Source organism: Cebus imitator, unplaced genomic scaffold (genome assembly GCF_001604975.1).
Source record: "Cebus imitator isolate Cc_AM_T3 unplaced genomic scaffold, Cebus_imitator-1.0 Scaffold726, whole genome shotgun sequence".
Classification (NCBI taxonomy): domain Eukaryota; kingdom Metazoa; phylum Chordata; class Mammalia; order Primates; family Cebidae; genus Cebus; species Cebus imitator.
In genome coordinates, this window is record NW_016108041.1 from 238,858 (window position 1) to 253,676 (window position 14,819).

Sequence of the window (14,819 nt, forward strand, 5' to 3'; positions counted from 1 at the left end):
ATTACCACGGTTGGGCGCAGTGGCTCATGCTTGTAATCCCAGCACTTTGGGAGGCCAAGGTGGGTGGATCACAAGGTCAATGGTTTGAGACCAGCCTGACCAATATGGTGAAATCCCATCTCTACTAAAAATACAAAAATGAGCCAGGCATGGTGTGTGTGCCTGTAATCCCAGCTACATGGGAGGTCGAGGCAGGAGAAATCACTTGAACCTGGGATCTGGAGGTTGTGGTGAGCTGAGATAGAGCCACTGCGCTCCAGCCTGGGCAACAGAGTGACTCTCCATCTTGGGGGAAAAAAAAAAAAAAGCCATTGCCCCACCTCCTTTACCTGCCTTCACTTTACACCTTTTTAGTTATCATCTTTTTCAAAAGAGCTGGTGTGGGTGATGTGGCACTGAGATTCATGAGCACCATAATGTGAATCACAGCTGGACATGCTGGCACACACAGTCCTAAGCTCCTAAGGCTGGAGCATGACTTGAGCTCAAAAGTTCGAGGCTGCTGCCACTGCACTCCAGCCTAGGCAACAGGGTAAGACTCTGCCTTTAATAATAACAATTATGAAAGACAATATGACATGACTCTAAATTTATGGATTGAAACCCTGCTTTGAGAGAGACTCCAAGATGACCAGAGACCAATGCATATCACAATGTGGGGGCTGGCAGTGAGCTGGGCACTTCACTCTGCTTAAGAGGGGTGTTTCCGGCCGGGTGCGGTGGCTCAAGCCTGTAATCCCAGCACTGTGGGAGGCCGAGGCGGGTGGATCACGAGGTCAAGAGATCGAGACCATTCTGGTCAACATGGTGAAACCCCGTCTCTACTAAAAATACAAAAAAAAATTAGCTGGGCATGGTGGCACGTGCCTGTAATCCCAGTGACTCAGGAGGCTGGGGCAGGAGAACTGCCTGAACCCGGGAGGCGGAGGTTGCGGTGAGCCGAGATCGCGCCATTGCACTTCAGCCTGGGTAACAAGAGCGAAACTCCGTCTCAAAAAAGAGGGGTGTTTCCTACGAGCAAGAAAACACAGGGACATACTGGAGAATGAAAGACTCTACAAGGGCACCAAGAGTGGGGAGGAAGTTCACTTCTTAGCACAAATAATTAAAATGAGAGGAAAGTTTAAGAGTAAAAAACGGGTTTAAACTCAGTCTTGGGCTGCCCCTGGTGTCGATCAGAACATTTCTCAGGATGACATCACACCGGTCTTCTGGAATTTTCCCATTTCAAACAAAAGCATAAGAACGAAGCTCATAATCCTCATTTAAGTTTAAAACTGTATGCCAACTTCCATGTAAGTGGTCAAGATCATGCCCTTTGGGAATTTGGGAAGCCAAGAGGGAGATGAGTGAAATGCAAATGACAATCTGCATGGTTCATGACCACACTGCTGGGGGCTGAAATGTTCCAAAACGCACCAGCTTAACCCACAGGCCTGTTACACATAAGTGGAAACAAAACTGAGCTCCTGAAACAGACCCACAAGTGGGAAAGGTGATATTTCAATCAACTGCTCTAAATTTCACCCACTGGGAAGCAGCCTGGATGAGTAAGCAAGAGTGTATCATGCCTCTAAGTTTCTTCTCAAAGCAGCTGCTGGCTGACTCAAGGTGTCCCTGGAACCTGCCTACACTCATTGAGGACACAAAGGGTACAGGGCTAGCACAGTGTTTCTAGAGACACCATGACCCAACATACCCAGCAACATTTTAACCATGACCACCAAGAGCCCGTGCTGGGTGGGAAAGCCAAACTAGACCTTTGATGGCCATGAGGAGAGATGGAGCCATGCCAAGAAGCCAGGAACACACACATGAAAGGCAATGACACACACTGTACTCAGGGTGCAGAGACATTGGAGCCTGGGTATCTCAATGAAGAGGTGACGTTAATCTTTTCTTCAATGATCTTTCTTCAATGATATTACCCTGGGCACTTCATTGTAATTTTAAAAGAAAGTTCTGGAAAAAAGGTTATACCAGTCAGTATCCAGACACTCAAGATGTGGCTTCAGGCAAGATGACTTTTCTTCTCATCTTGCCCTCCCCACTCATCAGGTACAGAATCCAATCTATGGGGATTAGGAGGAGGAAGGGCATGGCTTTTTTTTTTTTTTTTGAGAAAAGGGAACACTGAAAGCTACGCTATTTTAACATCAGAGCTTGCAGCTTCCAAAGACCCTCAAGTTCCTGGTTGACAAAGTAGGAACTGAAGACTGACTCAAGGCCCAAAGATGACCAGTCAGTGAGAGCTGACAGTGTCTCAATTGCTGGATTTATATCTGATACACACCCCCAAAGGTACACAAAAGGCCATTCCTACATCTTTACAGAAGCCTTTGATGGACAATGCTGTCCTAGGGAAATAGGCCAAGGGGTCCCCACCTTCCAGGCAATGTTAACCTCACTTTCAGCCTTCTCTTTCTTCAGGTAAAAGCAAGCCATCCAGATAACTCCCTACATGCACTGCTGGGAGGCCTTCTTGCAGACTGAGTCCATCATACAAGAAGCAGACACATCCAGTGTCTACTTCTGTCCAGACAATCGAACTGAACTGGCTGCAGAGGGATGCTTGGATGTAAATAGCTGTCAACCTCTCATCTCAGTAACTTTCAGAATGTAAAAGCAGCAGAATGAAATGAAACACCATTTCAGATGAGAACAGCTAAGGAAGCAAAAAACTTGGCAGGGATCTATCACTTTGTGAGAACAATGTTCTTGTCTGCCTTTAATTCCATCCTAACTTCCACAAAATAAATAACCCACAGAAGTCAAGCCCCCCAACTCTCACCCTGACAGGTCAGTGCATGAAGGTTCTGGAGAGAAAAGACACAAAGCGTGCCTCATCTCCTCAGGTGCAGCCAAACTGGCATCTTGCAGACTCAGAGTCCATCATACTACCTAAGTTTACTCCCCTACAGATGTGGCCAGCTTGTCCTTTGAGTCCACTGAGGAGTAACAGCCACTTACTGGTAAGGAACTTTGAGACCGACAGAAACCAAAACCCAGGGCAGCGACTATCACACTCCCATAGAACCTGTAGCACTCCCTAGGAATGCCTCACCACCTTTCTACTGAAAATGTGATTGAGTTCAGGAGTTCAAGTCCAGACTGGGCAACATGACAAAATCATCTCTACCAAAAATACAAAAATTTTGGCAGAGACGGTTTTGCACACCTCTGGTGTGTACACCTGTGGTCCCAGATACTCTGGAGGCTGAGGAGGAAGGATGGTGCACGCCTGTGGTCCCAGGTACACTGGAGTCTGGGAGGCAGAGCCAAAAATGTGCCACTGCACTCCAACTTAAGTGACAGAGTGGGACCCATGTCAAAAAACAAGCAAACAAAGGGACGAAATATCTAAGGATGCAGAAATAAGGTGCATCAGACAAAGCTTTAGACTAGGGTCTAGCGTACAGAATGAAAGAATAAAAGAAAACATGCACATCCCTGAGTAGAAAAAAGATGGCAAGATAACAGATATCTTTGGCTAATTTTTATTATTACTTTATACATGTTTTTTCCAACTCCATGAAATACCATGTATATAGTTATCAATCAGAAACTAAGGGGAATAAATACTTTAAAAGGAGGACTTAAATGGCCAGGGATGGGTGGGGGCCCAAGGCACAGCAGGAGAGACACATGGCTTAGTCAGGATGGTGCCCACTCTGAGTTTAGTAACTGCTTTAGGGGGTGTGTGTGGGGAGAGTCAGAGAGCAACATGCTGGGCAACATGAGGCCCATGGGCCTTCCCCAGCTTCCTATGTCATTCCTAGGTTCTCTCAGATGCCATGCTAGGCTTGCCTCGTCTAAGAAGGGAGCCATATCAAGCAGGTGCTCCATTACCCAATGCCCTTCCACCAGTTCTTCCCATGCCTCTGTCCTGTCTACGGACCCATGGCCAAAAGCCAGACAGAGGGGGGCAAAGGTCTTTCCTCAGGTATCCAGTAACACAAATCAGTCCAGTCTCCTCCACCCTGAGCAGATGAGGAAAGCAGCAGAGCTCCTTCCCTGAGCTGGCCTAACACAGAAGAGCCAGCATGGTGCTAAAGCAAGGCCATAATCAGACACTGTGGTATCACAGGGTAGAGGCCTTATTAGCACAGAAGACGAGAAAGAGACTTCAGCAGCAGAGATACGGAACTAAGAGGAGGATCAGGTGCAGGGCATGAGAGAGGAAGGTGGCTGGTACATGGAGGAAGTGGAACTCCATGCTTGCACATCTGTGTATATCCAATAGAAATCTAATGTGGCTACTCAGGCTATTTTAAATTTTCTAGGAGCCATATTAACAGACAAAGTAGGTAAGTTTACGAATATATTTCACTGAACTCAACATATCCAAAACACCATTTCAACATGTAAATGTGTAACATTTTTTCTCCCCACTAAATCTGTGAAATCTACGTGTGCATGCCCCACAGTCACAGCACAATTAGGGTGCTAATATTTTTTTTTTTTTTGAGACAGAGTTTCGCTCGTTACCCAGGCTGGAGTGCAATGGCGCGATCTTGGCTCACCGCAACCTCCGCCTCCTGGGCTCAGGCAATTCTCCTGCCTCAGCCTCCCGAGTAGCCGGGACTACAGGCATGCGCCACCATGCCCAGCTAATTTTTTGCATTTTTATTAGTAGAGATGGGGTTTCACCATGTTGACCAGGATGGTCTCGATCTCTTGACCTCGTGCTCCACCCGCCTCGGCCTCCCAAAGTGCTGGGATTACAGGCGTGAGCCACCACGCCCGGTCTTTTTTTTTTTTTTTTTTTTTTAAGATGGAGTTTTGCTCTGTCACCCAGGCTGGAGGGCAATGGTGCGATCTTGGCTCACTGCAACCTCCCCCTCCTGAGTTCAAGTGATCCTCCTGTCTCAGTCCCCCAGTAGCTGAGATTATAGGCACCTGCCACCATGCCCAGCTAGTTACTGTATATTTAGTAGGCACAGGGTTTCACCATGTTGACCAAGCTGGTCTTGAACTCCTGACCTCAGGTGATCCACCATACCTGGCCTCGGTTGCTAAATTTTTACGCAAAATATATGATCTGCATTTAGATTCCATAAAACTTGCAGCTAAAAAAGTAGATTCACATACCCAAGGTATCCCCAACACATCTGGATATTTTTCATTAACTCAACTGAGCATCAGTTTTGAAAATTAATTAGAACTTGATTAAAGTAATTCATTTCCTCAGTACACTAGCCACATTTTTTGATGCTCAAAAGACACGAGGTTAGTACTGACCTGTGAAAATCTACGTTTTACTGGCTAGGAGGGGGAGGGGCAGGCATTTTAAAAACTCCGCTCTGGGGCCACAGGGATGGGGAATATTACACATTCAGGCTGGTTAGACCCCAGTCAGTTTCACACCCATCACATTCATCACCCACAAACCTACCTGTGCTTTAAATTAACCTGCTCAACTAAATGTTCCTATTTAAGAGAAAACATTAACATAGCATTACTATTAACACATCACCTGTGATGTGTGAACCTGTGTGAATGGGGGAAACACATGGGAACTATCAACATTGGATACAATCATTGTTGAGTTTCCTGTATGCAAAAATATTTATGTGGTTTTAGAGGACAATACCTTTATTCTTTTTAAAAAAAAATAGTAAAAACTTCAATAATGTCATGGTAAAATAAATGTCACATAAAATTTACCACTTTATTTTTTACCGGATAGTTTGGTGGCATTAAGTACATTTACACTGTTAGGCAACCACGATCCAGAACCTTTTAATTTATGTGTGTGTGTATATATATATATATATATATATATATATACATATATAGATATAGATTAGATATATATATATTTTTTTTAAAGACAGGGTCTTGTTATGTTGCTCAGGCTGGTCTCAAACTCCTGGGTTCAAGCAATCTTCCCGCCTAAGCCTCCCCAAAGTGCTGGGACTATAGATGAGCCACCACACGGGGTGCTTCAGAACTTGTGGTGCTTGCAAAACAAAATCTGTACTCTATATATCCATTAAATAACTCTAGCAACCACCATTCTACTTTCTGTCTCTATGAAAAGTGACTCCTATAGGTACCTCGAGTGAAATCACAGTATTTGTCCTTTTGGGGTTGTCCTATTTCACTTGGCATGATGTCTTCAAAGTTTATCCACATTGTAGCACCTCTGAATTTCTTTCTTTTTTTTTTTAAAAAAAAAGAGAATCTCTCCCTTTGTCACCCAGGCTGGAGTGCAGTGGTGTGATACAGGCTCACTGCAACCTTCACCTCCCAGGTCCATCGATTCTTGTGCCTCTGCCTTCTTGAGCAGCTAGGACTAAAGATACGTGCCACTATGCCTGGCTAATTTCTGTATTTTTAGTAGAGATGGGGTTTCACCATGCTGGTCAGACTGGTCTCAAACTTCTGACGTCAGGTGATCTGCCTGAATGTCCTTCCATTTTAAGGCTGATTATGATTAATACTTCACATTTGCTTATTTATCCATCCGTCAATGGACATGGGTTGCTTCTATAACACCTTTTGGCTATTGTACGTAGTGCTGCTATCAACATGATCATACAAATGCACGTTCCAGTCCCTGCTTTCAAAGGAGAGCGCCCTTAAGAGATGTTTGCTGAAGTACCTAAGAGTTAATATCACATCTGCAACTTATTTTGAAAGGATTTATGGAGGGCTGGGAAGGATCACCTGAGGCTAGGAGTTCTAGGCTGCAGTGAGCTATATAATCTGCACTCCAGACTGGATGACAGAGCAAGACCCTGTCCCAAAAATAAATAAATAGAAGGAAAGAACTGAAACACAGGATCCAGTTATAAACTTGGACAATTACCTGTCAAAAATCAGCTCCTACCCAAAAGCTGTTTAAGATGCACAGGCAGAATTCACCCAGAACTACAGGCACTGCCCTCACCCCATCCACACCCTCAGCTGGCTTCTCCTGCTGGTGTGCAGATAACAGAACAGCTTCACAGTCTTCCCTTGTTCCTACCAAACCAGCAGAGCAGCTGGTGCTACACAGGCTGGTGTGCTGCCCACCAGACATGCAGGGCTGCCGAAAGGAGGAAGTCAACGCCCGAGGGTGGCTGCTAAGCAAAGTGGCCAGTGCCCGACCCAGCAGATTGAGGAGGGCTGAGTTCTGAGCAGACTACTCTGTGAATGGCATGAACGAGCTCTTTCACTGGCACCAGAGAGAGAACACGCAACAGTATCATCTGCTGAGGGGAGGGAAAGGTCAGAGGAGCAGGCACCGACTCCTTAGCCCTCCACAGCCACCAGGTCCCCACTGTGCCAAGGCGGCTGCAACCGGCAAGCCCCCTCCTCCGCCTCTGAACATGAGAGCTAAACAAAGTCAGGTACAGTTTCTTGGTTTATTACCCAGGGAAAGCAAACTACAGAGCCACATTAGAAATGCTTCATGTCTTTTACCTCTGGTTGCCTTTGTTCAGCACCCCCCACTTCCTGGCCCAGGCCCCACAGTTCTGTTTCTGGGTTCTGACAACTAGTGCTCTGAGGCAGAGGCCAGGCCCTGAAGTGAGAATCTAGGCAAGCTTGAGATGTTTCTCCCATGACCTTTTCAAATGATTCCAGTAGAAGGCTAGGCTCCTTAGCTACTTAAAATCAGAAAATAGATGGGTATTACTTCCCTACTCAAAACCACTCTCATGGTAGCTAGGTTAGTGCAAAAGTAATTGCTATTTTGGTAAAAAACAAAAAACAAAACAAAACCGTAATTACTTTTGCACCACCCTAACAGATCTGATAAAACCAGGAGAATGGAAACCAGGAAAGGCCCTGAGAAGTGTGCTTTTAAGGAAACTGGAGCCCCCGGTGTCTGGATTCTGCCCATGGGGCACCATCCACAGCCAGGTCCCTGCCTGCACAGACAGGAAGGAAAAGAGGGGCACTTCACAGGGTGCTAAAGCCTCTCAGCAAGGGGCTCAAGTCAGGGAAGGCTTTCCAACAAAGTAGCCTGAAGGGCAAGGTGTAATTTACATTTTTGTTTTAGCTCTTAGAGAGGTTTGGTTTCAAGGCAGGACAGACACATAAAAACCATTTGACTCCCTCAGGCTTAAGGGTGGGGCAGGGGCCACAGGCTGGGCACATGAACCCCTAATGACAGAGGTGTACGTTACTTCTGAAATGCAGAAAATGAAATCCCTAAGGACTATACTGGGGATACACTAGGGATTAAAAAGAAGCTCCCATCCAGCACCCCCTCCCTCCTGTCCAAATGACATTTAACACCAAGTTACGCTGACACGTAGATTATTAGAAGTGTATTTGAAGTCAATGTTAAAAAGTTAGTACTGGACCATTTCAATTCTCTTCAAAACACAGCACGGACTTACAATGGAGTTTTCGGTGTGCCTCCACTAATCCTGTTACCACATTAGAAGACAAAGATAGAATTTGTTCCCTTGGCATTCACTGGTTGCCATAGAAATAACATCAAAATGCATTATACTTTCAGGTGAAGAAATGCATCATGGGTGCTGAAAAAGAAAAACCCTCATCAAATCCACTACAAACTCAAACCCCTTTAATAATAAATGGGTGCAAGTACCCACCCAGAACAACACCCAAACAGAAGTGTTCCAGGCCTGGGGAAGCAATTTCATTCATTTCAAGATACAAAACACCAACCCACAGAAAGATGCTCTGGGCAAACAGCTAATCTGGCCATGTTGGGACTCTGCCTCAGATGGTAAAGCTTCACAACACATACACCCGCTTCTCAAAGCCTGCAGTTTTCACATTTCCAGGTTGTTCCATTCTTGTACCCACATGTATGAAAACATAAGTGTAGCCCCCTTCTTCCTCATAAACATATGCTCCTCATGAGTTGGGTTCACTATCTCTAGGGGATGATATACAGGCTATTATAAATTTGATTTTAACCCAGGGAAAACATTTGAGATGTTTTAATAATAAGCGTGCATTATAAATGAAGAAGAAAAAAGTCTACTGCATTAAAGAGGTAGATGGTATTTTTTTTACTGGTCCCAGATGGAAAGAAGTGGATTTAATGGCACTTCAGATCCTGCAAAACTGTGACCTGATCATTGCTTATCACACACCACTGCCACCCCCATCCCCTTTCCTAACATGTGTCTACTGGGCCTGCTTCTGACCTGCTATGCTCTGCTTCAGGAGTGGGTCTATAAAGAGATGGTGTTTGGGTGAAGAACAGACTGCAAATTGGCTCTTGGTTGAGGCTAGCCAAGCAGCAGGTGCCTGGGGATGACTCAGTATTCCCATCATTTGAAGTGTTCCTGGTTTAGGTGAAAACATTGGGAGTTCTGACTCATCCTACTACATATCTTGGGAGACCGTGGGTTCAGGAGATTCAGCACAAAGACATCTGCCCTTGTGGGTTCACAGGGACAGAGAGACAATCAAGAATGAAAACAACAACTAAAATTAGGAGATGGTAAACACTATGGAAAAAAAGAAATGTAGGCAGCACATGGGATGGTGCTTTTAAAATCCCTACTCCTTATGACTTCCACAAGTGAGGCTCTGTAGTTGCTAATCTCTTCTCATTGCCTCCACATTATGCATTAAACAGGATGGCAGTCCACCCAGAGAATGCATTTTCTCCAATGGAACATCTCATTCACGTGCAAATTGCTCTAAAGCTGGTTCCCCTGATATACAACTATCTTGAACAAAGGGGCTTGTGGCTTACTTAAAACCACAGCTTCCATTTGGTTATAGCATCTTTATACTACAATCTTTAAAGATAATGAGAAAGGACTGAATTTATCTTTGAGAATTAATGTACATATAAAAAGAGCTGCTCATTAAGCCAATCCCATACGACTTCAGTAGTTTACATGCCTTACTCCTTTGCCTAGACATTGATTATAACAAGCTTATGTACATTTCCCTGAGTCAAATGAAGGTTCAGTCATCCTTGACTCTACCCTTCAGGCAGGTTATAATGACAGCAACCCCTAGGTTTACACTGTAACAGTCAGAAGGATGGTAATTCCTTCCAGCATACCAGTTATTTTGCTAGGTAGTAACAAAATGATTTGCTAAATAAATTGTAAGCAGTTCTGAATGCCAGCCACTCAGCTCATCAATGTCACATTTTTCATTTTACAAATATGTTCCTCCTTTAATTGGGAAAGCAAGCCAAAAGGAGACCCCCAGTTATCACAACATGCCACCATGCCTAATGATCCCACCCTGGTCTTCTCTGTATGCTGGGAATTCTCAGAAGTTATGTGGCTCCCACAAGTCAAAGGCAAAAGAGCTTCATTTCACAGCCACCTGGAGGTGCTTTCACGACACTTACCTATGGCTGCAGACTCAGATGACTTATCTATGTCCCAAAGGGTCCCTCTCTGCTGCTGGAAACGCTAGGCCCAGAAGCCCTTGGCACTAATTTGGACCACACAATAGACTATGGGGAAAACTGCCTGCCTAATAGGGCATTGTGAGCAAATGAGAAAACCTCAGCAGATGTTTCTTTAAAAAGCCCCAAAATCCCCAAACTAAAAGTCTAGTTTTAGGTTTCACAATTTTGGCCATGAAAGGACCGAAGAAATAGAAGGAGGGTAACTCTGCTCACTGCTGGGTGTTAATGTCTTACTCTCTAACTCCTCTTAGAGTTAAGTGCCCCTGAAAGGGTGCTTCCTGCCAGACCACACCAAGTGCATGCTTGGGTGCCTCCACAACAGCGGTCTACTGTTGATGCCAAAAGTTCAAGGTCGTCAATGGCAGCACCACTCAAAACAGCGACATTTGGGCTGGGAAAAAGAAATTATATAAAAGCATCTTTAACTGAAAACAAAATTAGCTGAACCTCGGGTGCCAATGTAAAAACTGAAGCTAAAAAACAAGCCTGAAACCATACCGTTTCTCTAGTTAAAGACACCAGAGTGGTTATTTTAAGGACTCCTGGCTACCTGAGCCCAAACCAGAAGTCCCAGGAGGGTGGCACTGGGTAAGGCCACCGCAAAGCCCACACCACTGAACAGTTATCTCAGTTTCCAGGACACCAGATCATTAAATAGTCCATTAAAAGGAGAATAGCAGTTAAAGGCAAAGGACAGGAAGCAACAGCTGGCAACTCAATAGCAAGAAAGCAGACAGCTACATCCTCTTGCCAAAAGAAAAATCAGCCAAAAGTGTAACCGCCATGGCAGAGGTTAAAAGCTTTAGTCAACCAGTGCAGGCACCACTACGTTACATTCTCTGGCGGATATGAGTGATATAGTATGGTGTCCCTAAGCTAGCGACCTGGAAGAGGTAAAGTACACGTATGTTTTAAATGTTACTTAATTTATTGTAAAACATACAGAACATAAAATTTGCCATTGTAACCATTTTTAGGTTTACCATTCGGTGGCATTAAGCATATTTACATGGTTGTGCAACCATCATCACTATCTTCCCCTGAAACTTTTTCATCATTCCAAATAGAAACTCAAGCCACTGAACAGTAATTCCTCAATCCTCCTGCTCATGGTAACCACTATTCTGTTTATGAATTTGACTATTTTAGGTAATCATGTAAGTGGAATCACAATATTTGCCCTGTGTCTGGCTTCCTTCACTTAGCATAATGTCTTAAGATTCATCCAAGTTGTACCAGGTGATATGGTGAAATACACATTTGGTCTTCACTGTCTGCTGGTATACAACTGCTGGGAATCCCCAAAATGGTAAGTGTCTTTTTGTATCCTAATGAGTAGACTGATGGCTGGGGGCTCCTGGATAGCCCCAGGCTGGGGGGCGTTGCCAGGGGAAACCAATCATCTGATTAGAAAGCTGGGACTTTCAGCTCTACCTCCCAAAGTGGGAAGAGTTAAGTGTTAGGTTAAACTGATCATCAGTTGTCAATGATGTAATCAATCATACATATGTAACAGGGCCTCCAAAAAACCAGAAGAACAGAGGCCAGAAAGTTTCTCGAACGCTGAACACAGGAAGGTTCCTGCACTCAGAGAAGGCACTAAGCTCCGTGCCCCTTCCCTGGTAACTCGCCCTATGCAGCTCTTCATCTGCACCCTTTGTGACATCCTTTATAATAAACTGCTCAGTGTTTCCCTGAGTTCTGTGCCACTCTATTAACTGAATCCAACCACGGAGGGGGTCGTGGAAACCCCCTTTAATATATATGGCCAGTCAGAAGCACAGGCAAAAACAATCTGGGGTTTGTGCTCAGCACCCGAAGTAGGAGACAATCTTGTGTAAATAGACCTCAATCTGTGGAATCTGATGCTATCTCCAGGTAGAGAGTGTCAAAACTGAATTAAGGTGTCTACTGAAGAAGTGAGCTCACTGAAGCTGGTGTCCATTGAAGAATGGAAATGACTGGCTGTTAGTGGGGAGAAATCCCCACACATTTCTTGGTGATCAGAGGTCCCAGAAGTCTTTTGTGTTGGTTGCTGAGTGAGAGAATTTTTTAACAAATAAAAATCGTGGTTTTTTAATTACCCTATATCCACAGAGAGTATATGTCAGAACTGCATTCCTTTTTAAGGCTGAATAATATTCCATTGTATAGTGGATCATATTTTGTGTATCCATTCATCTATGAAAGACATCTGGATTGCTTCTACCTTTTGGCTACTGTCTACAGTGCTGCTATAAACACTGAAGGCACACTCAGTTTTATCTCAGGGCAAAGTTTCCCATCTCAAATGACTAGCAGAAAGAGCTTCAGCCTTCTTCCCAGATTTCATCAGGGCTGAAATGCAGCCCAAAAGTCACCTGGGCCTTAATGAATCAGACCACCATTCTTTCTCTCCATTCTCAGAATAAGGTGATTCTGCAATGAAAACAGCAAAGGAAAACTCCAGAAGCAAGTATAAATAAAAGTATTTAGCCAAACATGTCCAAGAAGAGTCTGCGGCTTGCCCAGGCTCCATCTCTTCTCACTAGACTGTGTGGCTTCTGGATTCTCAAAACACAGCACCCAGCCCAGGTTGAGGCCTGGTACAAAGATGCACTGTGCATAACTGGCAGCATCAGGGAAACATTACAAAACACTGATGGCTGCGCTCCTTCTCAGAGAGATTCCAACAAAAAAGGGTCCCGGGTGGGGGCCAAAGTACTGGGATTTTCAAAAGCTCCCAGATGATTCTAACATTTAAGACATGATTTTGAACCACGGCACAATCAAGAAATGGAGCACCGTGCTAGGACATACCAGGAGTCTGATTTTTAGCAAACTTAACAATTTTCTTATAATCTGAAGCTAAACATTTCTGTGTTGAGTAAAACATGAACAAAAACGTCAAGGCAAAATTCTTCTTCCCCTGCATGTCTGCAGCTGTAACTGATAAAAGTCTGGACGTGCAGTTCACAGCAGAAGAGAGAGACTGTGGCTGCTATGGACACATCTGGGGGACAGGCACCCAGCCCTCACAGTGCTTTCCATTAGTGAGGTGGAAACACCTTGTGTGAAGATTTCCTAAGCCCATTTACTTCCTCTCCAGTCCAAAAAGGGATAAAAAGAAGAATGCTGGTAAGTGATTTTTGCAGCTAGCACTGAACACAAGTGAAGCTTGGTTATCTTGCCACCTGGAAGGTTAGGTGAGGGGAGGATGACACTAAAGGAACTGGCCCAGAAATGCAGGGCTAATTCTGTTCCCTTTTCCCACTACTTTTGCAGAAATCTTGTCAACAGCTCAGGAGAGGCTTGTGTTCCCAAGTTTCATCAAGCCAATTCTTGGGACTTCTTTGCTGGTTTCTGAGGGAAGAATGTTGTAAATGATGGCTGGGTGCCATGGCTAATCCAGAATGAACAGAACTGCTGATCTCCTCAGAGCCTGGGGCTCCAGGGCCTGGCTGACATCCAAGATGCCTAGGATACAGAGAGCCAGTGAGGGGCATCTGAAGCCCTGTGCGGTAAAGTAGCAGGCAGTCAAGGACACTGAAAGGTGTGCAGGTTGTACCAAGCCCCAAACCCAGAAGGCCATTCAGAGACCAACCAAAGCACATGGCCAGCTCCAAAACGAAGATAAAACTACGGTTCAGCTATGAATATGTTCCCTGACTGTCTCAACAACACTCAACACCATACTACTACTTTGTGCTGTTTACAATTTCCTCGCCTGCTATTAAATAGAGGTTCCATGAAGGGAGACCACAGCCCAGAGGACAAACCATATTGTTAAAACAGAACCTCTATCCGTCCCAGAAAACTCAGCTTGCTGAAGAAAAGCTGTGCCATGTCCCACTGCAGCCTGGAAGTGCCACAGTGTATGTCTGGTGTCTATGCAGACTGTATTCCTGGCACCTCAGGGCACCAGGAATGTGACAAAAGCCCAGGGACTAGACAGATTCTCCCATCTCTCCCACGGATGCACTTGCTGTTGCTGGCTCATGTGGCCTCCTGACCCTTGATTCTTTCTATCCCTGCAATAGCTTATCCTCCATGGCACTCCATCTGGCTAAACCTTTTCCTTCAAGAGGCTTTCCTTGTGTCCTCTACTTTTGTCAATTTCAAGCCTGCCTTGGGTGGCTGTTCCAACTGTTCCTGTGGCCAGAATTTGTCTTATTACAATCACAAGGCCTACTTAACGCTGAAAAACTAGATGCTTTCCCTCTCCATCTGGAACAAGGCAAGGATAACCTTTCTTAGCACACCTTTTCAATCATCATACTTTAAGTTCAAACTAATGTAATAAGAAAAGGAAATGAGAGGGGCACAAAATGGGAAGGAAGAAATAAAACAGTCTTTGTTGGGGCTGGGCATGGTGGCTCATGCCTGTAATCCCAGCACTTCGGGAGGCCGAGGTGGGCAGATCACAAGGTCAAGAGCTCAAAACCATCCTGGCCAACATGGTGAAACCCCGTCTCTACTAAAAATAAAA

General features: G+C 44.8%; 2 protein-coding genes across 6 annotated transcripts in view; one reads left to right on the forward strand and one right to left on the reverse strand.

Moving 5' to 3' along the window:
- Positions 1-14,819, reverse strand: part of BRD4 (bromodomain containing 4) — a 95,296-nt gene that overhangs the window by 47,130 nt on the left and 33,347 nt on the right. The window lies entirely within an intron of this gene.
- Positions 3,853-14,819, forward strand: part of LOC108296591 (translation initiation factor IF-2-like) — a 49,369-nt gene continuing 38,402 nt past the window's right edge. Inside the window, exon 1 of the mRNA XM_037735091.1 lies at positions 3,853-3,943. Within this exon, the coding sequence (XP_037591019.1) occupies positions 3,853-3,943 (91 nt within the window). The remainder of the gene's footprint in view (positions 3,944-14,819) is intronic.